This window comes from Diaporthe batatas, assembly GCF_019321695.1.
Source record: "Diaporthe batatas strain CRI 302-4 chromosome Unknown Contig00003, whole genome shotgun sequence".
Taxonomy (NCBI): Eukaryota; Fungi; Ascomycota; class Sordariomycetes; order Diaporthales; family Diaporthaceae; genus Diaporthe; species Diaporthe batatas.
In genome coordinates this window covers 216,276-241,727 of record NW_025408550.1, presented here as the reverse complement: position 1 = coordinate 241,727, position 25,452 = coordinate 216,276, and the positions used below count along the sequence as shown (strand labels likewise).

General features: G+C 56.3%; 8 protein-coding genes across 8 annotated transcripts; 4 read left to right on the top strand and 4 right to left on the bottom strand.

Moving 5' to 3' along the window:
* Positions 1-160: 160 nt before the first annotated feature.
* Positions 161-710, bottom strand: KVR01_003128 (uncharacterized protein; the record flags this gene model as incomplete). The annotated part of the gene is made up of 2 exons (XM_044785657.1): positions 161-511; positions 577-710. The coding sequence occupies 2 exons, from the start codon at positions 708-710 to the stop codon at positions 163-165; spliced, it is 483 nt and encodes a 160-aa protein (XP_044648143.1). The 3' UTR covers positions 161-162.
* A 3,231-nt stretch (positions 711-3,941) lies between these two features.
* On the top strand, positions 3,942-7,295 carry KVR01_003460 (uncharacterized protein). Its single transcript, XM_044786741.1, has 3 exons — positions 3,942-5,463; positions 5,541-6,885; positions 6,973-7,295. The coding sequence occupies exons 1-3, from the start codon at positions 5,015-5,017 to the stop codon at positions 7,144-7,146; spliced, it is 1,968 nt and encodes a 655-aa protein (XP_044648475.1). The 5' UTR covers positions 3,942-5,014; the 3' UTR covers positions 7,147-7,295.
* A 1,304-nt stretch (positions 7,296-8,599) lies between these two features.
* KVR01_003290 (uncharacterized protein) lies at positions 8,600-9,730 on the top strand. The gene has a single exon (XM_044787259.1). It carries the CDS (start codon positions 8,611-8,613, stop codon positions 9,604-9,606), a length of 996 nt encoding a protein of 331 aa, XP_044648305.1. The 5' UTR covers positions 8,600-8,610; the 3' UTR covers positions 9,607-9,730.
* Positions 9,731-10,025: 295 nt separating this feature from the next.
* KVR01_003818 (uncharacterized protein) lies at positions 10,026-10,817 on the top strand. Its single transcript, XM_044784454.1, has 2 exons — positions 10,026-10,292; positions 10,357-10,817. Exons 1-2 carry the CDS (start codon positions 10,122-10,124, stop codon positions 10,726-10,728), a joined length of 543 nt encoding a protein of 180 aa, XP_044648833.1. The 5' UTR covers positions 10,026-10,121; the 3' UTR covers positions 10,729-10,817.
* A 125-nt stretch (positions 10,818-10,942) lies between these two features.
* KVR01_003389 (uncharacterized protein) lies at positions 10,943-13,178 on the bottom strand (the record flags this gene model as incomplete). Its single annotated transcript, XM_044790061.1, has 5 exons — positions 10,943-11,809; positions 11,846-12,214; positions 12,271-12,541; positions 12,599-12,735; positions 12,981-13,178. 5 exons carry the CDS (start codon positions 13,176-13,178, stop codon positions 10,943-10,945), a joined length of 1,842 nt encoding a protein of 613 aa, XP_044648404.1.
* A 661-nt stretch (positions 13,179-13,839) lies between these two features.
* On the top strand, positions 13,840-15,477 carry KVR01_003355 (uncharacterized protein; the record flags this gene model as incomplete). Its single annotated transcript, XM_044794465.1, has 3 exons — positions 13,840-14,135; positions 14,189-14,529; positions 14,601-15,477. Exons 1-3 carry the CDS (start codon positions 13,902-13,904, stop codon positions 15,475-15,477), a joined length of 1,452 nt encoding a protein of 483 aa, XP_044648370.1. The 5' UTR covers positions 13,840-13,901.
* Positions 15,478-15,693: 216 nt separating this feature from the next.
* Positions 15,694-16,518, bottom strand: KVR01_002333 (uncharacterized protein; the record flags this gene model as incomplete). Its single annotated transcript, XM_044782994.1, has 1 exon — positions 15,694-16,518. One exon carries the CDS (start codon positions 16,516-16,518, stop codon positions 15,694-15,696), a length of 825 nt encoding a protein of 274 aa, XP_044647348.1.
* Positions 16,519-21,918: 5,400 nt separating this feature from the next.
* On the bottom strand, positions 21,919-25,258 carry KVR01_002532 (uncharacterized protein). The gene has a single exon (XM_044788156.1). The coding sequence runs from the start codon at positions 24,444-24,446 to the stop codon at positions 22,500-22,502; it is 1,947 nt and encodes a 648-aa protein (XP_044647547.1). The 5' UTR covers positions 24,447-25,258; the 3' UTR covers positions 21,919-22,499.
* Positions 25,259-25,452: the final 194 nt, after the last annotated feature.

Below are 25,452 nucleotides of genomic sequence, written 5' to 3'. Positions count from 1 at the left end.
GTACCTGCTGTGTGATTTGCAAGTATGAAGATGGTTACTACGGTCACCTCAGGCGTGGGATGCGAGAGGCATTCGAGTGCGGCCGCTCTCACCTGGGACGCATCCGGCACGAAAAGCACACAGCAACTTGAAGTCTCCATCGACTCTCATGAGCGACTTCCCCTAACTAGCGACCAAGTCCCATGGGGAACGCCCGCCACAACGCCCGTGGTGGCAATCCCCCGAATCAATGACGAGCCTGTGCCCCCTCTGTATATACATGTTCATATACCCAAACCCACCACAGGTCTGGCCGTAGTCGCCCGAGCAAGGATGGTTGCAATACCCGTTTGGCACAGGGCGGGCCTTGCCGTGGACGACGTTTCCGCACCAGCACTCGCGGCCGTACTCGAGGCCGGCGAGGCAGTAGCCCTCGGCCGCGCAGGCGACCAGGCAGTCCTCGATGGTGGCGCAGCTTGCGTCCCAGTTCTCGGCGTGGTGGTCTAGGGCCCGGATGCCGTATACTGTGTCACTGTTGCGTGTTGTTAGGATGAGTGGGCTTGGGATCTGGTGGGCGTGTGATATGGTGGTACTGACGACCAGCAGTGGCTTTCGACAATGGTCCACTCGCGAGACATGGCTATCGCGGTGCTCGCGTCGGACATGGACTGGTCTGCCGCGTGGGCGGCTGCCCATAGGGCTGTGTTCAGGGCAATGGTAGCGCCGCGCATGATTCAAAACTCACATATGGGTAGTGTTTGATGTCGCCGGGAAAGTTGGAAAGTTGTTCAGCCCATCTAGATGCGAAGGTCTGCGGACATAAAGTGAGAGCCGAGGTCACCTCATTCTGCTGTACCAGTTGTCTATGTGACAACCTGATATTTCTTGTGATCGCAGGAGCTCACCTGATGCCCATATGACCGTGATGAGACGTCCGACCGCTTGGGCTAGCTTGAAGCTATTTCCATGGCTGTTGCAACCAAGGGCCCGTGGCATCTGTCAGTTCAGGTGGTGCTAGGCAATCGCAACGCGTCTTCCCCGCAAAATGTTTGTTAGCTATACCAGTGTGTATCGAAGAAGTTTTCTTTGTTTCGCACGGTTAGTTTTGGAAAAGTTCTCAGATTTCCTCTCGTTGCTGGCTGTTACCATGTCCCATACACTCGTCTCAATTATCTCACATCGGATCATACCCTAGGTATGCTGCGTTACTCTTCAGGAGATAAACGTCCTCCTCACGATTGAAGTGAAGCTCATGACGGCTGGAGAAGAGGACGCCGGCTATCTCGGAGGTCGGCTGTGATTCGTCCACCGTTACTCGCACTTTGTGACGCCGTCAAAATAGCTTATATGGCTAGTGCCAGTGGAACGTCTGTCAACGAAGACAATCTGATGAGCCATGATTCGGGAAGCACTGGAAGCTTGCCGAGGTCAAGGGAGCTGACATGGCACAAGATATATTGAAGAGACGATGACCTCGGGAGTACGGGCTGATGGCTTCAGAGCGGACACTTAGACACGCGTTGGGGTGGAAGCTCTTGTTGAGGCTGGCAGGCATCTCCGAAGGTGCCTAGCTCCAGTAACCAGGAGCTCAAAGATGATGAATCCAATGCTCCATCGTCATTATGCATGGTCGAGAGGAGATCGAGAAAGCCGTACAGTCTCTTCGAGCTGGCACCGGGTCTCTTGCCTTCTGATATCATTCCGCACTGGCGATGACAAGCGAGATTTGACTGAAGAGCTCGTAGGGCAGATCACGGACGCTACTTAGGCAGAATGCATGCAGCCGAGCTGGAAAGCTCGTCGGCAATTGAGTAGCTATTAAGCTTACTGAAGTTGAGTTTGCGTTCTACAGGCCAATACCAACGGCGAAGCTCAACGTGTCCTCGTGAAGGGACCTCTACGGCCACAGGAACTTTCTCACAGGAGTGGAGTTCAGCATGCTGCGGGAAATCCGACTCTGCTTCTACCCCAACTTTACGTCGGCCGGGTCCGCGTCGGAGAGTAGCATCATGAGCACAGCCCCCTGCTAGCCGCAGCGTTCGATCGCTGCCGAGACGCGTCCAAGGCATCCCGCCCTCCTTCCAAGGTTAGAACAATGCTACTGTGATACGTCGAGTATGGTGATGACTTCGATGAAGACAATGCTAAGACGCCAGGGACACTGTAACGGAGCTACCTTCCGGGCCAATCGAGACCTCGTGTACACAGTATAAATCAGGGGCGAGGTCGGTGGGGTTACTGCCACTGCCACGACAACGTGCTCCGGGCTGGGCAGGCTGGGCAGGTCGAGCTTTGGGACGCCGTACGCGATGTTTGGGTATCGGGACGGGTACGGGCCGAACGAGACGGCCGTAAGCACGACAGAGGTGGTGACTGGTGACACATCCGAGGCGACGAGCGTGGCACTCCCGAGGGGACGAGAGGTTAAGGTAGGTAGCACGTCCGCGAGACAGGAGAGTTGATGGCTTAGACCGGATTCGTGATGCTGGGACTTTTGTGGCTTACAAGAGTGATATGATATGAGCAAGGCAGGGGAGGGAGATAGAAGCAATTATATAATGGATACCCCAATGCACAACGAGGGACCCTTATCTGCATTTCAACGTATTGATCAATCTGCGAACCCCCCGCCCCTGACCGAACCAGAGATAAAATGCCTGCTTGAATCAGCGAGTGAGCAGCAGCTTATCATCCAACAGCTCAGGGACAACCGCAGAGGCAGATAGGTGATTCGCCGACTTCCGACGGGAGGGGTCCCCTCCAAGTGCTCTGAGCGAGCAGGGCAAACCCCTCCGGCGTGACCGCGGCTCCTTGTGCGCCGCTCGTGGCAATTTAGGCCGTTTCGGCGCAGGCGAGGGAAGCTTGGCCAGATCATTTCGTGGGTGCAACCACACCCGGCCGAGAGAAAGTACTCCGTAGACACCCGACTGGGAGAAACGCACGTCAATCACGCAGCCGGGCAGCGTGACACCTGCTTCCCGGGCCAGGCTGGCCAAACAACCAACAACATTCCTCCTCCCTCCCGTGAGGATTGAGCCTCCTCAACACCGCCAAATTACACGTGCTCACCTGCCTAACAGAGCACGTATTCCGGAATTCGGCCAGCTGTCTATTGTTTGGACTAACGAAGGCCCGGTGGACAAGGATGTGATCTCTCGGTGTAGATAACGAGGACGCACGGCGCCGTTCTACTGGATCCTGTGCTCCGGCCGTGATCAAACCTAAATATCCAAGCATCCCGGGGCAGTAGGGTTAGCATTATATCAAATAGAATTGGCGGCAGCCGGCAGCCCGTCGACGCCGTTGCCAATTATTGCACACTGCTGAATCTAATGACAGGCAAACAGGCAAACTGTCCCCCTTGGTTTGCCCTCGAATTTCCCGAGACATTCAGTCGATCATTGGAAAATTCGGTTGCGAGCCTTGACTCGCTGACGCTCAGTTCCGCTCACCTCCCACCTCTTCTGCCTTCCGGATGGGGACAAGCGACTTGAGTGGCAACGCCTGGGGAAGCAGGGATGGCTGCGGGCCCACAGGCCTGTGCAGGGCCCAGGCTGCCAGGATTGTGCATTGCATGCCGCCGTGAGAACAGCTATGCCCAGCAAGACCTAGCTCCTGGGCCGAGACTGGGCTGCACCACGGGGGAGGAGAGGGAAGCTTGGGGGGCAAGCCGGGCAAGCCAACTGGCTGGCTGCGGGAGAAGCTGAGAGGAACCGCCTTCTAGAAGGATTTATTACTCCAGGACCCTAAATGGGACAGCTGGCGATGATTTAGCCCCCCCCAAGCCCCTTGTGAGAGAGATACGGTCAGACGAGGTGGCCAGTCACGGCTCGACTCGCCATGATTGACAGAGCCGCTAAAAGCCGTGCAACACAACGTTTGGTCGGACGGTGAAGAGGGGGTCCAACAGTCGCCTGACGAATCCGACACCGAGAGCCAGTCAGTGCAGTGCTGATGATGCCCAGTTGGACGGCCAGAAGTTTACAGCCAGTGCCTCCCTCGGCAAGGACCTTGGTACAAACCTTCACGTTGGGGACTCGAAGGATCCGGAAGAGGTCGAGCTAGTTAAGAGAGATAGAGGAAGCAGAAGATACCACCAGTTTGGATTCGTAGGCGGGCCTCTCAGAATTCACATGCTTATCTGCACGTCTGGAATCTGCGAGTCCTCCTGCTTGTCATCTCACGACCCCGTTCTGCCCGTTCAGCCCATCCATATCTGGCACCCATCCTGTCATCTTGTCCCGCCTGTCCGCCCTGCCCGCCCGTCCGTTCGTCTCAGGGTTCCTTATCGAGATGCCCCCAGTCTGGCCTCCTCCACAGCTCGGACGACAAACTCAATCTGGCAGCTTGGCTCCGCAGGCCTCCCTGCTGGTCCCGGGCCAAGCTTTCTGTTTCTGTGGCATTGCAGTCGCTCGCGCCCCAGGCCGGTCCAAGCTGGCTGCCGCGGCCTGGTGCTACCTTGGGGGAGGCGAGAAGGGGGGTGGGGTGCGACCTTGGAGCCGACAAGTTGGGTTCGATAGAGCAGACAGGGGTAACCTACATGCCAGCGGCGATATAGTCCTTGGCGTTGATCTAGAATGCAATCACTGGCTGCCAACCAGTGATTGCCAGTGGTCAGTGGTCCGCCGCCCGCACATCATTTTCGGTCCCCTGGTCAGCACACAACGTTTATTATTATAATAAGATGGGGTCGTCCCTGGGATGGGGACACACGCTGCTGCCGTCCTCCTCCACATGCCGTTGCTTTGCTCTCGCATGCTCCTGTGAACCTACCGTTCCTCTGGATCCGCAGCTGTGCGCTTCCCCACGTCTAGGCAAGGCACAAGAAAACCGGCTCGGCACCTAGGACGCCCGTACGGTGCCATCGAGTTGGCGTGGACGAACCAGAATCGCGCGCGGGGCCGATTTAGACGTGTGACGGTCGCAGTGGCACCGCCCTTAGTGCAGACCTTCGGCTCAACCTGAAGATTTCCTGCCCGGCTGCCCAGGCTTGTCCTCTTCCACGTCCTCCTCTCACACAGACGCAGACTCAGACATGGCCTCCAAGGATTCATCGTCCGTCGACGGCTCCCACGACGCCACCATGAGCGCCGGCAGCACTGTTGTCTCGACACCACCGGTGGCGGGCCACAACAGCTCGGCCCAGCAGAACGTATATGTCAACCCGGACCCGGCCCTGGATATCTCCAACGAGCATCACCACCCGCACGTCCACCACAACAAGACGGCGCTGCCGGATGAGAAGGACGATATCGTTTTCGCCAAGTCCTCCAACAAGTACACCGGTGACGATGAGAAGAACGCGCCTGCCCCTGACTACAAGGTGCGCCAGATGTCATCGTCCAACGACGAGGAGAGCGGCCGCGTTGGCGATATCGCGGACGAGGGCGAGGCGAAGAAGTCCTTCTCGTTCCGGTCGTTGTACAGGAGATATGTCTGGCTCAGGGCCGGCATACATGCCTTTATCTGGCTGGTGTGGACCGTGTGAGTATCGCCTGCGTATAACTGCGCGTAGATGAGAGTGTGTGTGCAGTGCTGACCAGTGCCTGGTGATTACCCAGTTGGTGGATTCACGGCCTCGTCAGGCATCGCAACGACAGGTGGCTCGGCTGGCTCAAGCCGACGCTGCTGTACATCGCCATCACCATCCGCGTCGTCACCCTCTGGATCCCCATCTCGGTCGTCATGAACCCGGCCAAGGCCGTCTACCGCCACACCATCTACCGCGGCTACGAGGCCATCCCGGCCAAGCTGCACCAGCCCCTGGCCGCCCTCGGCACCGTCGGCGTCTTCCTCGTCGGCTCCATGGTCCCCGCCGAGACGGGCCAGAACACGCGCGCCAACAGGGCCGTCTCGCTGTTCGGCCTGCTCGTCATGATCGCCGTGCTGACCGCCACCTCGCGCGACTGGCGCAAGATCCCCTGGCACACCGTCATCGGCGGCATGCTGACCCAGTTCATCATCGCCGTCTTTGTCCTGCGCAGCCAGGCCGGCTACGACATCTTCGCATTTATCTCCGAGATGGCCCGCACCCTGCTGGGCTTCGCCGCCGACGGCGTCGAGTTCCTGACCGACGACAGCGTCACCAAGCTGACCTGGTTCCTGACGGGCGTCGTGCCGCCCATCATCTTCTTCGTCGCCCTCGTCCAGCTGCTGTACCACGTCGGCCTGATCCAGTGGTTCGTCGGCAAGTTTGCGACCTTCTTCTTCTGGACCCTGCGCGTGTCCGGCGCCGAGGCCGTCGTCGCCGCCGCCACCCCCTTCATCGGCCAGGGAGAGAGCGCCATGCTGATCAAGCCCTTCGTGCCGCACCTGACCCTCGCCGAGATCCACCAGGTCATGACCTGCGGCTTCGCCACCATTGCCGGATCCGTGCTGGTCGCCTACATCGGCCTCGGCCTCAACGCCCAGGCCCTCGTGTCGTCCTGCATCATGTCCATCCCGGCGTCCCTCGCCGTGTCCAAGATCCGCTACCCCGAGACCGAGGAGACGCTGACCTCGGGCCGCGTCGTCGTGCCCGAGGACCAGGAGGACAAGGCCTCCAACTCGCTGCACGCCTTCGCCAACGGCGCCTGGCTGGGCATCAAGATCGCCGGCATGATCATCGCCACCTTGCTGTGCATCATCGCCTTCGTCTCCCTCATCAACGGCTTCCTCACCTGGTGGGGCCGCTACTGGAGCCTCGAGGAGACGCCCCTCACCCTCGAGCTCATCCTCGGCTACCTCCTCTTCCCCGTCGCCTGGCTGCTCGGCGTCCCCAAGTCCGACTGCCTGCGCGTCGCCCAGCTCATCGGCATGAAGGTCATCACCAACGAGTTCGTCGCCTTCAGGAACCTGATCGACCCCGACCAGCCCTTTGTCAACATGAACGAGCGCTCCAAACTGATTGCCACCTATGCCTGCTGCGTGAGTTGACCCCGGAAATCCCCCGACAATATTAACCTCCTACGAGAGGCGGTGTTGTGAAATTTGATGCTGACTTGAAAATCACAGGGCTTCGGCAACATTGGCTCCCTCGGTACCCAGATCGGTGTGCTGTCGCAGATCGCCCCTGGCCGTGCCGGTGACGTCTCCAAGGTCGCGCTGTCCGCCCTGTTCTCCGGCGTCCTGGCCACTCTGACCTCGGCCAGTGTCGCTGGCATGTTGTTCACCGACGATTTGAGCTAGGCGGTGGCTCTTCGTAGAGACACATATGCTCCGTTCGCCCCCTCCCGCGAGATTGGGCAGGCGGTGCAGTGTCGAATGTTCAGAGGGAAAAAAAAAAGAATTAAATCGTAATGCATTAGAAAACGAATAATATGAATGTTTTGCCCGTGTCCCCACACTTGATACAACCCATAGCTCAGCTTGGCATCGCTAAGTGGTCCTCTCGCCGGGTGAGTCACCGGAGGTGGTCCTCACCTGATGTGCAACCAGCTGAGCCTCGGTACTAGTAGTTCATTTGCATCATTGATATCAAGGAAATTCCTACTATGCGTGACCAAATAAGCACAAGATACCGATGCCCCTTCGCGGAGAGGTGGGTCCCACTCAAACCTCTATGAAGGAACGCGTCGGAACACGTTTAGACCAAGTCTGGTCTGTCAGTCTTTTTTTGGCTCCCCAAGACCGAATACCTGGTCCGAGTCATTCATAGTCAGAATGGCCAAAGCCCATGGTTATCATCGCACCCGCTCAATGATACCCGCCGATCCGCTACCAATTCCCATAATTGCCACGGCCTGGCCCTCGGCCTGTGGTTACTTTGTCTTTGCATGTTGCGGAACAACGAGTTGTCAACCTCAGGCTCGACTATCCATTGCGCACTGTAAGAATGGCACTGGACCAGGTATTATTAAGTTGTGATATTCATCAAAGCACCCACTTTGATGGTACCAGTACCACTTTACCGCAGTCCCGTGATTACCCCCGAAAGGTAGGTAGTTTCCTTCTAATCCCCATACAGATAAAAACATATGTGACGCCTTCATATAGTAGTAAACTCTCGTAACCCAACATGAAAAAGAACCACAATATCAATAACAGTGTGAGAGAATATAATGTGTGGGCATATGAGCTTAGCCTCGTGCCTAACGGACAAGGCTAGGACATGCCTCTTGTAAACATCTTGAGACGTGTTAACGTTGGTCATCCCAGGACGTACCAGACACTTGAACAAGAGACTAAGTATTCAAATGAGGAGTCACGGCCCTCACGGCCTGTTCCATCTCACCAGATTGCCTGCGGCGGATTACAGGTTGTTTAAAAGCGCGACTGAAAAGCTGGTGGCAGAGCATACCGGCTCGAAGATCTCAAGCGCAAAACTTAAAATACTATCTCTGTCGAGGCCCACCCAAGTCACGCGTTGAAGGCGATCGAACGGATCACTGAGGATTCATGCCGACCAAAGACACAGCTTATTATGCATTTGGAGCTAAGTGTAAGCTGAGTGAGCAGGAAAGATGAGCTTGCGCGAATAGAGGAATGGTTGGTTCTCTTCCGGTGTCGGTGGGAGCATACTAACATTACCGAGCTCAGGGCGTGAGAGAAATTGTTAGTGGGTCCTCGCATCGGCATAGCTAGACCCGGCCACAGGGAGGCATCCCCCTCGATCTCTGCCATCATGACATCAATCTCCATTCGACTCTCCAGATGGCACCAAGAGTTCTCATCTTCGGTGCTGGTGGCATCGGGGGTGTATATTCATATTTGCTGTCCCGCGCGGTCCCGGCCAGCAACATCACCGTAATCTGCCGCTCCAACTACGACGCCGTCTCCAAAAACGGAATCACAGTGAACTCGAGTCTCTGGGGCCAGGGACTCAACGTCAGACCGTTGGCCTTTAGGAATGTCACAGAGGCAGTTGAAGCCAGCGGAGGAGCACCCTTTGACTATGTCATTGTGACCAGCAAGGCACTCAACACCACCCCATCAACGGCAGAACTCATCAAGCCGGCCGTGACCTCAGGCAAAACGGCGATAGTGCTCATACAAAACGGCATAAACACCGAGGCGCCCTTCGCAGAGCTCTACCCAGAGAACCCCATCCTCAGCACGGTCGTCTACCTCCCCGCAACCCAGACAGAGCCCGGCGTCATCGAGCATAAGGAGGTCGAGCTGCTGCACATCGGCACCTACCCAGCATCCGCGCCCCAGCCGCACAAGGCCGCAGCGCAGGCCTTCTCGGACCTCCTGACAGCCGCAGGTGCATCCTCAGAGCTCCACGACGACGTCCAGGCCGAGCGCTGGTCAAAGCTCATCGTCAACGCGGCGTGGAACCCGATCTGCGCCCTGACGCGGTGCCGGGACCGCCAGCTCCTGGACATCAGCACCCAGGCCGGCCCGTGCAAGGACTTCATCAGGGGCGTGATGCTGGAAGTCGCGGCGACGGCGCGGGCGCACGGGTACGGGAGCATCGACGAGGAGCTCGTCGAGTTCCAGCTGCAGCGCGCGTGCGTCAGGTCGCTGCCGGGGATCCAGCCGTCGATGATGGCTGATGCGCTGGCTGGGCGGAACACCGAGGTCGAGGCCATTGTTGGGAATACCGTGAGGCTTGCGGCGGAGAAAGGGGTGGCGACGCCGATGCTCTCGGCGATCTACTTCCTTGCTTCTGGGCTTGATAATAGCTTCACGCTGGCGAGGTCGTGAGAGGCGTGGCCAGTGTTTGGGGCAAAGGGGAAGTTCATAGACTTGTTGCGTGACTTAGATTTCAGATAGAGTGATTCTATCTAGGTAATCATAGATAGCCCTTATTAGAAAGACGTTACTTCAACCTAATTCCGCGCGAGCCATGTGAGAGCATTTATTACCCGTCAACAATAGCATGGGCTACAGTTAACGTAATACTCACTGATACTATCAATAGTCTATTTACTACGCACGTCTCTTCTTCTGCGCCACTTCGTTGTTGCTGTCACAGAGGTGTGACTCCACAGTACCGGAGCACAGCGCCGCACATCTGCATGAGGCCACCCTTGCAGGAGCAGATCACTTAAATTCGACCGAGCCCCGCACTTTCAGGTCTGAAGGATTGTTGAAGCTCACTGATCACTGTGGGTTTTCTGGAGAAGTCCAACACCGATTCCCTCCTTGGACCACATCTCCTTGATCCCCACTGAAATATTACAACATCAACAACATTACACAGCGGGCATAGACTGAAAATGAGGCATCCAAACCAGATTCAAGGCAGATTCTTCAAGTTTCGAGATTTCTCGCAGTGGGATGACGACGCAAAAAGGGAAAACCGCGTCCCAAAGGTCGTACGCAAGCGCATGGTCCTGGTCTTGGGAAAGCCCGACAACAAGCGCCAGGGCTTTGTCAAGATTGTTACTGTTCGTCCCCTTATTATGGTCATACAAATGTCACAGATCCAGTCTATGACTTACATCCTTCTAGGTAGCACCAACGCAAGCTGCCGGTGTAGACGCTGATCTTTTTATCCCCATCGCCCCGTGCCCAAAGAGAAACAAAAAGGACCATCAGTTGCATGTTGCGAACTTCGAATGGAGTCGGCACAGTCATCCATTGTACACAAAACATTCATACTTCAGGTTGGATCAGATATACGACGTCCCTTTAGATGTTTTGGAGCCGTACATGTGGTCGCAGAGCGAACATGTTGCGCTTCAGAAAAAGTCACGGGAATGGTTAATTCGTGCCGTTGCCAGACGACAAGCGAATCTTGTGGACATCCCTGCTGAGAGACAGGCGACGGAGCTCCTCGCTCAGGATGGGGACTGCTCGGCCCACCACGTGGAGTCAAGTTAACGCAGCCACAGGGCAGGGAATGAAGTGGGTGTATGGAAATGAAGTAGCCTGTAGTCAGCTTTTCTGAGAAGACCTGCTATACTCTCTCCGCTGTACTCGCTACCCTGTGTCTATACTCTTGGTCCAGAACGCGCCCAAAACACAAAGCAACTGCAACGTTTATAACGTCGTCATCTTTGAAACAAGCTGTCCGGAAATGAAACCCGGTTCCCGCTCAGGATTTCACCTCGACTCCATCTTTGACCTGTTTTACCTCCGAGACAGTACCCTCTCGGCTGCTGGAAGACTCGGAAGGGGTGGCAGTCTTGCCCTTCCCGAATCTCAGCCCTCTGAGAACGAGAGATATTTGTTTCCTCCCATCTATGATGGGGAAGAATCCTGCTACAAGCATGGTTCCCCAGACCCAGATGATCGATATGACGACCCAGGCAGCGAAGAACTGACGGCTGAATATGTACTTCGCGGCATACATCGGCAGCGGCCACAACACCCAGTGGCCAAAGAAAGTAGCCAGAGCCCAAGCACTAGCGATAATTCCCCAATGTTTGAGACTTGCCCTGTCTTGAGTATATGACGAGGGTGCCTCCACGTGAGACTCGGGAACCCTGGGGTTCTCAGCCCTGCTTGTGTTGTGGTTGTCGAATAGCAGCCTCTCCTTCCGGAACTCAGCCCAGTCATAATTGGCCGGCCGCACCAGAGAGATAACAACAGAGTACAGCGCTGGACTCAGCGCCGAGGCCGTGGTGCCATAGACACAGGGCAGGGTGGCGCCGGTAGATGCGATGGAAATCTCGCCGTAGAAGGCGTGCGCGGAGCCCAGCCAGACTGCGAGGCCCGTAGCGAGTCCAAGCAGGGGCGAGACGATCGCAGCGACCTTGGACTGCTTCTTCCACAGTATGGTGAAGGTGGTCGGGAAGATGCCCGGGCAGGTCAGCACGCCCAGCATGTACAGCGTCCAGCCGAGGTCGACGCTGCCGTAGTACAGCGCCGTCGAGAAGGCCGCCGAGAAGATGCCGAAGATGACGACGCCGATGTGGCTCCAGCGGATGACGTCGCGGTCCGTCGCGCCGCGGTTCAGGTACTGCCGGTAGATATCGAAGGTAATGATAGACGAAACGGCGATCACCTGCGCTGAGATGGTCGAGGTGACGGCCATGAATGTGATGAGCAGGACTGCGGCGGCGCCGCCTTTGCCGGCGATGGCGACTGCTGCGTACGGCAGGACGAGGCCGTTGGAGATCTCTACCGTCGACATGCGGTCTGGGTAGGTTGGGAAGCGGGGGGACTGGATTGCCTCGAGGCCGAGGGCCGAGAGGGACATGAGCGTGCCCAGACACCAGGGGATGGCGAAGTAGGCGATCCCGCCGATGATGTAGCCTGGGACCACGGCTTGTGGGGCGGCGCTGAAGGCTTTTGTGAAGAAGCCCGTGTCCATGATGACTAGGCCAAAGTTGGCGAGAATGTGGATGATGCCGAATAAGATGGCCTTTCACATAGGTAAGTACGTGTCAAACAGAGCCTTCAAAGATAAGAGGAACTTACATCCTTGCTTGCCATTGTCAAGTACGATCCGTCATGATTTCCGGCCACAGGATGGGCCTGGCCGGCCTTGACGACAAGATCGAAGAGATGGCCCGGGGAGGATATCTCTGGGACTGAGAATGTCGCGATGGTGAAGTAGCAGATTATTATGGTTATGATAAACGTGTGGAAGTAGTCTGTCAGGAAAGTGGCCTTGATGCCACCAACAAATGTATACAGAACCACACTTGCCGGCAGCAAGAAGATGGCGGCTACCACTGGCATTCCGGTCCTGAAATTCTATCAGTGCGCCGTGCATCGTGGGTGATACTAAGGTAGAGTCACTCACAGTGCCGAGATGGCTGCACTGGCGCCTAGCAACATATTTGCAACGGCGATAATATTGTTGATGAGGCATAGTGCAATCCAGACTATATGCGCAACGTTACCGTATCTAATACGCACGATTTCCAGGAGTGTGTGAGCCTCTGGAATCCGCATTTTGCATGCAATTCCCAGCACTGCGAAGAATACAATCATGGGCGAACACCTAAAACAGTTTGGTCAGCAAAGCGCCGGCTGGGTTAGGGGAAACTCCGGCAGACTCACCCAGCAGCAAACCAAAAAGGACCAGCAATGCCATAATTGTAGCCGACGAGCGTAGACCCGAGCATGGCTGTGCTCCACAGCCAACTAGATATGACGGCTGAAGCTGTCAGGCCGGTCCCGACCCGGCGGTTTGCAGTCATGAACATTTCTGTGGTTCTGTTGTCCTCGCCTGCGGTCCTTTTAAGGAGGTAGGTGACGAATATCATGATAAAGGCAATAAGGAAGCCGATAAGTACGACGACCACATATCCAACTGCCTGAGGCAGAGGAGGGTCAATAGAGCCACTCGCCGCAGCGCGAGAGAATATTATTGAAGCCATTGTGAAACCTGCATGCAGCCTTGACGCTGAGAAGGTGACAGTGACGATCGGCACGGGCACCGTTGCAACTGGACGGATATCGCAAATATTTAAGAGAACACCACGACTCCGATGTCTATCGGTAGCCACAGTTATTGCAACGTACAACCAGACTGCTGGTAATTATCATGCACGACGTAAGTTTGCGGCCCCACGTTTCCGGGTTCGCAACGCTTGAGCGGCGATGGTGTCATTATGCCTAACATGGCATCTCTACGTAGTCACAGTCCGCTGTTACGGCTAGTCAGAAGCCACAGGGTGCCGCCAAACGAGCTTTCCCTGCAGAGACAAGGAGGAATTTGATCGAGTACCGAAACGCTGGGTCGATGGGCGTGGGCAGATCCAAGAGTTGGGGTGGAACTGCAACGCGGGACGGGGGATATCTATTGCGATTCATTAGGCTCGATGACGCGAAAGCGGCTGGCCCTGTTGCCATGCAGCCCATGCAGGCGATCTCATGGATCAACAACCTTTGCTACCCACCGGAATCCCGTCACTAGCTGCGCATGCGGAGCTCGATCGGTAGAACGCGCGTGGGGTAGCTTGGGAATGAGGTCTGTTGCGACTTGATCTCGTCGTGATGAAAAGGGCTCGGGTTTCTGCCCCAACCTGAGGCTCAACGCAACCCGCCCAGCTCACCATTCCGCTACGCCCTACCTCATCTTTGTGAAGCACTGTGGCACAATGGCATCATCCGCACCTCAATCGAGCAATGGGACGCCGGGCTCCGGCCCGGGCGCTAAGAAGCAGCTGATCATCAACGCCTTTGTCGAGTCCTGCAGCGGCCATCAGTCTCCGGGCTTGTGGAGGCACCCCCGTGACCGGTCCTCGAACTTCAACGACATCAAGCACTGGGTCGAGCTGGCCAAGCTCCTCGAAAAGGGCCATTTCCATGGGATGTTTATTGCCGACGTGCTTGTATGTGTTGGCACCGAACAATAAAATCCTCATCTTTACTAACAAAGTAAAAGGGCTCTTACGATGTGTACAAAGGCCCGCGGAATCCGGACCCGGCTATAGTGTCAGGAGCACAATGGCCTGTCAACGAGCCGCTCGCCGTTGTCCCTGCCATGGCGGCCGCGACCAAGAATCTCGGCTTTGGTGTCACCCTGGCCACAACGTATGAACAGCCCTACCATCTGGCTCGGAGGCTGAGCACAGTCGACCACCTGAGTGGTGGCAGGGTCGGCTGGAATATCGTGACTGGCTACTTGGACTCAGCAGCCAGGAACCTCGGACATACCGAGCAGCCTGTGCACGATGAGCGATACGCAATTGCAGAGGAATATGTCGAGGTCATGTACAAGCTTTGGTGAGTTGGCCTCGAAACACACAATTTCTAAGCGGGAGACAAAAAAGGAGAGGCTAACACTCGAGACCCAGGCAATCATCGTGGCGCGACGACGCAGTGAAGCTAGACAAGGAGAAGGGAATCTACACAGACCCCAAGCTGGTGAGGACCATCGACCACGTGGGCAAGTACTACACCGTCCCAGGGCCGCATATCTGCCAGCCGTCACCGCAGCGGACCCCAGTCATCATGCAAGCCGGGACATCAAAGGCAGGCAAGACGTTCGCCGCGCGCCACGCCGAGGCCATCTTCGTGGCCGGGCACAGCCCCTCGGTGATAGCCAAGAACATCGCCGAGATCCGGGCCATGGCGCGCGACGACTTCGGGCGCGACCCGCGCAGCGTCAAGTTTCTGGCGCTGGTGTGCCCCATCATCGCGGACACGACGGAGCAGGCGGCGGCCAAGTACGAGGAGTTTGTGAGCTACGGGTCCGAGGACGGCGCGCTGGCGCTGTTTGGCGGGTGGACGGGCATCGACCTGGCCAAGTACGGCGACGACGAGGAGCTGCGCCACGTCGAGAGCAACGCCATCCGGTCGGCCGTCGAGGCGTGGTCCAAGAGCGTGCCCGGCGTGCCCAAGTGGACCAAGCACACCGTTGCGAACCACATCAAGGTCGGCGGGCTGGGCGCCACCGTCGCCGGCACCGCGGAGGAGGTCGCGGACGAGATGGAGCGGTGGGTCCGCGAGGCCGACGTGGATGGCTTCAACCTGGCGTACGCGCTGATGCCTGAGACCTTTGAGGATGTCATTGAGAAACTGCTGCCTGTCCTGCGTCAGCGGGGCCTGTTCTGGGATGGGTATGCGGTGGACGGCGGGACTTATAGGGAGAATTTGTATGGCAAGAGGGGGCTTGCGCGGCCGCCGCCGGACCATGCAGCTGCGAAATATCACTGGAAGGCCGAGGGCTAGAGCAGAAGCTATGTGGCAGAGTGCATGTTGGGTTTGGGCGGTTTTACAGGAACAGAGTACGCGCGGAAACTGAAGTCAGTGGATTAATATGCCAACTATCGATCTGGGTCAACAAGAACAAGAATTTACAACACCTGTGCCTGACTATCTAAAAAGAAGAAAAAATGGAATTGTCCAGAAAGATGTGCAAAAACGTGGCAAGTATTTGTGGAAAATTTACTCGGGAACAAATCGGCCTCGCAAGTGTTTCCCAGCTGGCGTCTTTCTCCCGGCTTGTCGCGACGGATCAATCGATTGATTGCTCCTCGTTTTGGTAGCAGCAGCCGCAGCCCGAGCTGCAGACCGGGTTTGCATTAGTATAGGAGCTGGTTTAGGAGGAGCAGACCCGGGAGGTGAAGCAGCCCGGGGAGAAGCAGCCGCGCTGGGAGCGTCTCCAGCGCCTGAGCCACCACGTTGTAAGGACTGCGGTAGGCTGATCGGTTTCTTCTCCCTGGCGAGGGAGACGGCCCACCGCCGGTTCTGCGCAGATATCCGCCAGCGGTGTACCTTCCCCAGCTTCACCTGCTTTTCCACAAGGCCCGCATCCATCATCCTGTTCAAGGTGTGGCTCAAATTGGACAAGACGTCGTCCTTCTTTCCCTCCAGTGCCTCGAGCCCAGGGCGCCTGTCACAGAGGTATCCAAATATCTCTCCGAGGCACATCCAACCCTCTTCGGGGGTGGCCAGTAGGGCTTGGAGGCAGAAGGACCTAAGCGTGTATGGATCGTTGGGGTTACCGTTAGTTACTGCTCCCTGGGCGGGAGAGGACTGCTCTGCTATAGATGTATAATGAGCAAATTCTGGTGAACGAAGTGGACGAGAGAGAGCCTTAATAACAGGAGCCGGAGCCGGAGCCTGGATCACAGAGGTTGGACTCTGACCAAGGGTAGACTTCTCATACTCGTTATCAGCAGGGTGCTGTGAAGGCTGGCCGTCGCCCCTGGCAAGCATGCACAGGACCCGGGCCGCCTCCAAGACTTCGGAGTCCACAGAACCACTCATTTTGGAATGATACAGATCTAGTAAGTCCGGAATAATCGTCTTGGTCTTGCTGAAAGGCTTTGTCTTTTGTGAGGCGGGATGGCTCGGAGTGTTGAGTGCTCGAATTGGTTTGGGATGAGCAATCCAGACAACATTGAAGATGGAGACAGGGGATGATCGAAAGCCGTCAAACATTTATGTGGGAAATCGTCCTTGAAACATCGCGAAATTATATATACTTAATGGATTGTTCTCATGCTCATGGATGACTTTGTTCTCCTCGAGTCTGGCCCTCCAACTCGATCTCTCCCGCACAAAGGCTTTGTACCTCAAGCCTGTGACTAGACTAGGGCATCAAATTCGCTTTGTGGAGACAAAGGCCCTGCTTGACCTTCAATTTTGGGCCAATGCTTTTGAAAGATTAGCGTAACACGGTGTGGGCCATACTTGCAAGGATTCGCAGATGTGTCACCCAGTACTGGTTCGGTACTAAATATGAGACACAAAAACTGCCAATGGGCAACTTGAATAATTACTAATCTGCGAAGAGCTCCGCGTAGTTGATCATCAGCCAGTATAACCGACCTACTTGATAGTAGCTGGGTGGCTAAGCCCATGTCTGTGATGACAGCTTATGAAGTACCTAGGTTTTAATAGGGCAGAAACTGAATACTGTGTTCTTGTGTGCAAGCTTAGAATTCGTCTCAAGAATCCAAGCGATAACAACATTCACACGCTGACACCAAGGACAAGGTCTGATCGATGATTCAATTATTGATCTGTCTAACTAAAACCCATGCGTTTGCAACAAGCAGGACATGGAGATCAATATGAGTACTTTGGTAAGCACTTTAGAACCATCAATCCTATTTTGGTGGCGTCCAACCACGAAAGACCTCGGGACGCACGTAAACCGCCCGCGATCGCTCCTTTATAAACTTTAACGACGTCGTAACATGACTTTAGCCTTGGTATCTGGTGCAACCATCCCGCTACCCAGAGAAATCCCCCGCGGTAGGCTTCGATTCCCTGGGAGAAGTTCAAGTTCATAATGAGTGAGAAGATGGGCGAGGACAACCTTCATTGTGACGCTAGCAAAAAATCTGCCAGGACACGCTTGAACACCATTTCCCCAGGTGGTGTTGTTTGGCCCGGGCATGGTGAACTGATGCATGTCTTCGTGACCGGTTTCCTCTCGCATCCTGTAAAACCGCAACGGATCCATCTCTGACTCGTCTTCGCCCTGCATTTGTGACTTTTCGAAATGGTATCTGTCGACGCATATAAGAGTGCCGGGAGGAAGCTCTGGTCCGACAGACAACTTGAGTGGCTTTCGAAGTCGGCGGAAAAGGACCACTGCATTATTGTGATGACTCAACGATTAGCCTATCTCCATTGAGGGGGTGGTGGGAGGGCGCCACATGAGTTGTACGTAGCGAATAGCAGCTTGATTTACTTACAATGCCCGCTGCCTTGCGTTCGAGCGCATTCGAGCATAAAACTATCCAATTTGCGCAATTCGGCCAGGTAGCTGAGAGGAAGACGACCATGACCATCCGTGTTTCGTAAAACCTCGTCCCGCAATTCACACACCAGTTCTGGACGCCTGGCTAGCTCCGCCAGCATGAAGTAGAGCCTTGTTGAGGAGGATGCGGTGGATTCCAAAGCGATTACGAGATGATCGCGTATAAGTCGACTGAGCCTGTGGTCTTTAGACCGATAACGATCGAGAAGCCATCTTGTGAGTGGAAGTTTGTCGTTGATACTCCGCTGATCCTCAGTACCAGCGCCGTCGCCGCCATCTTGGGCGGATTGAGCGGAGGCAACACTGCTGTAACAGCCATTGCCACGTTCAGATTCTTCAGCCTCATATACGGTGAGCTCTCGTTCAATCATGGGTTTGAGAAGCGATGCCATATGCCAGTCCACCAGCTTTGCTGGCAAAAATACGACAGAAGCCACGAGTGGTCGCAAAACGAGGGGTGTGCGGTAGGATGCCACGAGGCCGAGTAACATGGTTGCGTGAAGGCGGCGTGTATCCTTCAACCAACGGGGGTCAGCCCCGAGGTCGGGTCCCAAAAGGCCGGTGGCGTTCATGCGGGTTACAATATTGTGTACGGTCTCCCATAGCGGCACGGCTGTCCACTCGTTTCTTGTAACGTCGGTGCCCAGCACGGCCTCAAATGCAGCCTTGGCGTAGTTCTGGCGCATCCAGACGCGTGAGGGAAGGGCACGAAATAGGTCGATGGCTACAGTATGGTATCGAGCATGATTGTCGACGCCCATGAATTTCCATCCTTGCCACATCGTCCGATTAAACCAGTCGATTGTTGAAGCCCGAGATGCATTCAGGCGCTTGACCTCGTCAAAAGATGAGGACGGGAAGACGACATGCTCATATCCACCATACTTGGTTATAAATGGTGAGTTAGGGTATCGCCTTGCACCCTCGATTAGCAAGCGACGGTAGTCCCAATCCTTTTGCATGTGTAAAATTGGTAGCTGCAGTCCGTCACCGCGATGTGCAGACCATGCGATCAAGCGAATGAGCAGTAGCACTGCAACAGCGACCAGGGCCAGAAATGTCACAACCTCCACAGACATGCAACTTGCATGGAAGAGGTCGTCCAGTTGGGGGGATATTCCATGCTTGATTTTCTTAAGAAGAGGGCGGCAAAGCTGGCCTTTGGACAGCCGCAACGGTCCCATAGCGCTCAGTGCTGCTGACAACTGCTCCCTGTAGATAGCACGCTGCTCGGAAAACCGGTTCAACATAATGTCTGAATTGGAGAAAGACAACTCAATGTTATAAGTAAAGAGTCAAGAGTTCTGGTGGAAGAGCGTTCAACGTGATCGTTGATGTAACTTGACAACGTAGTGGTTTATTGTGGCTGGAGGTGTTTGTGAGGTGCACGCGACCCGGATGCAAGATGTCTGGAGAGGAGGAGAGGATTTAAGCTAATAAGTTGCATCGCATTCGGTCGCGAGTGAATCCAGGAAGGCACGACTACTGTGAGATTGCGCAGTTGCCGAGGTATCGTTGATGCCAACAGCCGACGGCGTCCCACGTCCCCCTCCCTTTTTCCATTGCACGCTCAAGTTTCTATGTCCGCACTGAAGATCGTGATCACGAGCCTGCATCGAGCTTCGAATCAACTGATACCACCCCATGCGTGATGGTCAAAGTGACTAGTAAATATCAAAGCGGTTTCAAGCGCTTACCAGCTTATGAAGGAACCGCATACGCCTTCGGATGTGCCAGTGCCAGTGATCCAGATTAAGAACAAAACTTGAACCACGTGGATCAAAGCGTTGCGGCACGACTTGTGTAGGCAGGGTTGCTCCAGATACATATAGTGTACAACAACGTAAGTAACATGTCAGTGAATCTTGCCTGGCACGGCCCACAGCTTGCTAACTCTTAGTGAAGGCTGTGCGCAACACCATGTCCAGCGCCTAATGACTCTAGTCTCTCGCTCAATGCTTCATGCAGCTCGCAAAGGGTACACGCTCAGGAGGGACCTGGGTTCTGAAATGCTCCCATGTAGCAGGCAGGTCCCGGTTAGGTTGCGAAAGATGCCTCATCTGCTTTTTCACCTTGGTAAATCCTTTTGTGTTGATGGAAAGTCACCCGTCCTCCACCTGCTACATATGTAGAACGTCTAATTTTCATGAACGGAAAGATACACCAACTACCCTGATCTCAGTGCGATCAATTTATTTGTTATCGCAAATCAGGCAGCCCTCGTTATACCACATATCTTGAGAAGATAAGCCAGCTCTTATCCCTACTCAGTGGTCATTTGCCATGTTGATGTCAAAACAACGTCATTATAATGCCCTTTTTTATTCCCTGTTCATTGGAGCGGTCGGAAGTGGATAAAACCTCAGACAAAGCGATCTAATGGCTCACGAGAACCCTGTTGTCGTGAACTCTGGTTTCTGATTTGATCTCAATCTGATCAACGTCGAAGGCTGTCATGTTTACAAGGCGGGGAGACATGACATGGCCAGAGGTCGCAAGCCCGTGTTTTTTCTCAACGGGTCAATCCCAGGATTGGTCTTGGGAGGAACCTACCGTGGTGCCGATGAATAGCACAGCCAGGCAGTGGTAGTTCGATAGAGTCTCTGAAGACCTCGGGTTGGGACACAAGCGTTCAACTTCAGTTGGTCTCTATCGCGATCCCAACTACTTAGCATGGCACATCAATGATGTGATGTAACTGGTTGACGACTGCAACATCTCACTCACATAGAGGGTAGCAGCTTACTAAGTGCAGATACTCTGACCACATTGTCTATACTCAAGTGTGTATAAGAGCTCATAATCATTCCCCCCCATGATGAGCAAACTGAGGGTGACAACATATCCGGCCCAACACCAAGAAAGAACCCGCAGTATTCATTCCACAAAGTCCGGCCGAAACCTCGTGAGCTAGGCGAGGAAATCCACCGCCTTACCTAGGAAATAGCACAAGACTTGCAAAACAGAGGCCAAACCATCCCGTCCATCAACGATACGTGACCTACTAATGGCACAGGACCCATGGGGGACGTAGGGTCAGCACCAAAGCTCGCAGGGCGGCGAGGGAGCTCGAGGCCCTCGCCCTGGGCCCGCACCAGGCCCCGGGGATTTTGGGACTTTGCACGAGTAAATTATCGGACAAGACAGCATAGAATCCCACGAGGCACGGCTGCTGATGGATGAGTGCTCATGAACGCAATACCCAGACACACGACGCCTCCAGCCCCGGCGTCATGGCCAACTCCGACATGGCGCGCCTCGTGCCCATCGACGGCTCGGCCACATGCTTCGCAGAGCCATCAGAGAAGACGGGCGTCGACGAGGACAGGCTGGGTGGGTGTTGTCCCCCACACCCCACCCAGGACATGTATGTACCACCTACGTTGGGAAATAAGGCGTGGTCTGGCTGACATCAGACCCGAACGAAAGCCCGCATCCTCTGCTACGCAGCAGCAAATCAACCCCGGCGGCGGACACAGAACCCACGCGGCCCTCTCGGCCAACCTGGCCCGCTGCGCTGCGCTGCGCTGCGGGGACGGAGACGGAGGGATAGGTCCCATCCGCGAGGTCTTTGACCGCGGCATGGAGGGCATCAGCCGCGGCCCCAGCGCCAACTGGCTGGCTGGCTGGCTGACCAGTTGTCTGTCTGTCTCTGTGTATCACAGGCAAAGATGGGCTTCACGACCATGACCCTCTTCAACGCCAAGGAGCGCACCGTGGCGCTGTCTGGGCGCGCGAGCGAGCGCCCCGTGCTGAGAGGGACGCACCAGGTAGGTGCCTGATGATGCGACGGGTAGTGATGTTCGAGGCGGTTTATGGATAGATAGGGAGATGGGCTGAGGACGGCCGCTCGGAGCTCCGATGTCAATCCATGGGGGTGGAAGGTTTCGAGCCGTATACGGTACATATATGTGGTCGTATCCTAATGTGATTATTGGGCCAGGACAAGTGTCACCCATCGATCCGCACACAAGTATACGAAATCCTCTCGCAAAAGGTTCATCTTCGATGCAGTAAATTAGAACCCACCACATCCATCCAGCCTGCCATACATTTTGATACAACAGGCGCCTGATCCAACCAGGCAGACAAACAGAAACCTGCGCGACTGACTCCTATGTGTCCCCTTGGCCCCCTCCTGTCAACTCGGTTCCCAGCCGGCCAGGTAAAGAGCGAAGACAAAAGACAAAAGACAAAAAGCCTAAACTCCACGCAAAACCAAACATCAGAGAAAAGAATGAAAACAAGACGGGGGTATTTGTTGTTGTCCTGTGATGCCGTCAAAACGAAACACTTCTTCCTGGGCCTCTCCAGATCTCGTATTTCCTTTCTTTCTTCCTTTCTTTCGTTCTCTCCTTCCCAGCCAGCCGAAGCCGAAACCAAGTCCCTCGGGAAAGACAGATATAGCACGCGCGGCAAAACCAAGCCGCCGTGAGGAATAATACAAGCACAGTACGAGGGAGTCACGCGCGTCAGCTCAATTCCCATAATCATCCCACCCGTCGTCGGCATCCCCCATCTGCACGTCAAACTCCGTGTCCAGCGCCGCCTGGCCCTGCCGGATCAGCGCCTGCAGCTCCCCGTTGAGCCTGTCCAGCCGCGTCGTGTTGCGCTTCTCGGCCGCCGCCCGCTGCGCCGCCAGCCTCTTGGCCTCGTCGTCCAGCCGCGGCGACAGCTGCGGATCCATCGTCCCGCCGGCCCCGCCGGCCCCGCTGGGCGACCTGGCGCGCCCTGCCGAGAGGCTCGTCGCGCTGCGGCGGTGGTGGCCCCCGGCCCGCGACGGCGTGCCTGACCTGGGGATGAAGGACGGCGTCAGCGGGGAGTGGTGGACCGAGTGGCGGGCTGAGTGCCGGCTGGTCGGCCGGCTGCTGGGCGTGTTGTTGTTGTTTGGGGATGGCCGTTGGATGTTGGCGAATGGGTTGGGCCCTCCTAGATTTAGGCCCAGGCCCTTGGGCTGTGGTATCCGTGAGCCGTTGAGGGCAACGGTCGGCGTGGTTGGGGTCGACCGCGAGGGGGGCGACCGCGGGCTGGCGAAGCTGGCGCCATCGCCGGACCCCAGCGATGGTGATGCGACCGAGCCGCCCGCGTACGAGGCGTTGGAGGCCAGAGACAGCCTGGACGCAGAGCGAGGTGGTTGGATGCCGGGCTTCTGCTCGAACCCAAAGCGAGTCGAGGTCACACTAAACCGTCGTGCTGGGGGGTCCATGGAGCCGGCTTGCTTGGTCGGGGTTGCGAAGGGGTTGGGCTGCTGCAGGCGGGCTGCCAGGTTGCTGGTGGTGCGGGCTGGGATGCGAGACGGGGTTATTGATGATATCGACGAGATTGATGTACGCTTGTTCAACGCCGGCCGTCTTGTCGTCGGGGACTGCTGCTGTTCCTTCTCGTCGACCATGACCCAGTTCCGCCGCAGCTCGTCCAGCTCGCCGATCATGCCCGTCTGCCTCCTCTTGGGCGCCGGCCGGTCGGATATTGTGTCTGGGGAGCCCTCGCGCAGGAGCTGCTCCTGCCGCTCGAGTTCTTGCCTCTCCATCTCCTGTCGTTCGTGCTCACGCTGTTGTTCCTGCTGTTGCTGGTGGATCCTCTGCTGTTCCTGCTCCTCCTGTTCCTGGTAGTCACGGTATATCTCCTCTTGCCTGTGGTCTTCGTAGTCTGGGATACTGTCTGGAAGGTAGGACACTGCGTCGGAGAATACGGGGAAGGCCCCAGGTGGGCTCTCCGAGTCCTCGCGGTCCTGAGGAGTTGGCGGTAGGTCGGTCTGGATCTGGAGCTGGGGGTGGCTGTTAATGGGCTGGCCGTTGGTCTCGTACGCCTTGCCGCCGCCTGCCCTGAAGCCCTGGAAGGCACCGGCGCCGCCCCTGCAGAACTCCCACACCTTTCCCACGACGCCTCCTATGGCCTGGAATGCAAAAGTGGTCCAGCCTGCCGCGCGTGGCGAGGTAGGTGTTGCTGGAGCGAGGATGAGGGGAATGGTCCTGTACAGGCCGAGGATCGGGGGCGGGTCGTCGTGTGGTGTTTTTGAGCCCAGCTCGAGGCGGCGGCGGTAGTCGACGTCCGAGTACAGGCTGTCGTCGAGGCCCGCAGCACTGCCGGGGGTGGCTTGTGTGCCGGGGGTCTCTATCTGGCCTGCCAAAAGGTACCTGTCCTGGCCGCGCGCACTGTCCTCCATGCCGGAAACCTTATCAAAATACGAGCTGCTGGCTCTGGTCTCGTCGTACGTGCGCTTCCTACCTAATCTCGGGGCTGGCATGCCGTTGTTGGCGGAGGTGTTATCGGACAGCATCGAGCCGGAGAGGTTGTGGTTGGACGAGGTGGTCGGGGAGGCGGGCGGGCGGAACATGTTGGCGTTGAGGGTGGTGGCCGCCGGGGTGGTGGGCTCGGAGCAGTGGAAGGTGCCTGGCATGTATAAAGGCGACGCAGACGCCATGTCGTAGGAAGGGAAGAGAGACAGAGAGACAGAGAGAGGGAGAGAGAGGGAGTCACGAGATCAAGTGGAGGTACTCCGTAGGCAAGCCGGTTGCAGGCGTGGAAGCGGGACGGGAAGGGCTCGTGGTGGAGCGAGCTGTGGAGCTCTCGGCCCTGGGTCTCTGAGTCTCTGGTCCTCTGGCGGGTGGAGTGTGATGTGATGTGATCGATGTGATTGTTGCGACCGAGGCAACAGGACAGACAAGACAGCCAGCCTTATGGGAGGATGCCGGACGAGTTATGGTCGCAGTGGGTGGATTATGGATTATTGGAGCTCGAGCTCGGGACTCAGGGTTTAGGTTCAGGATGTCGTCGCCGCCTCTGCCGTTCACGCATGGTCTGCCACGGCCTGGCGCGAGTCGTGAAGCAGCATTTCTGGCCGGGAGCTGGCCACCCCTGCTGCGTTTCCCCCTCGAAAGATTAAAGCCAAATCTCCGCCCAAGCCGTGGAGTCGGGGTCGGCAGTGTGCCCGTTGGTGGAGCAGGTGACGGGGTTGTGGGATGTTGGATGCGAGGGGACAGGAGACGACAGGAGACGACAGTAAATAAAGAAGAGCAGGCAAGCAAGCAACCAAGCTGGGCGAGCCGACGTCAATGGTTGCAGGGATCAACGTGACGGATCGGTTCTTGCTAGCGCAGAATGCCGAGTGCAGAGTGCAAGAGCTGCCAGGGTCCAGCTTCTTCTTTTGTTGCCGTCAGTCAGCTCGAGTTGGGTTGCTCTGCTCTGGTCTGCTCTGTCCAGAAACAATAAAGTCGACGGATCAGACGATCTGACGATCTGGTAGGGAGAGAAGCCGGAGACTGGAATAAATTTGACGTGTTTCGAAATTGATGAGCGCGTGGGTGCGTGGCTGCCGCCTGTGGATCTCGTCCAACTGGCGGTCGACCACAACGCCCCAGAATGCTGCAAGATTACAGGTGCCCGTCTCTCTCGGCTGGGGGGCAAGGTGGAGCCTGCTCTGCTGCAGG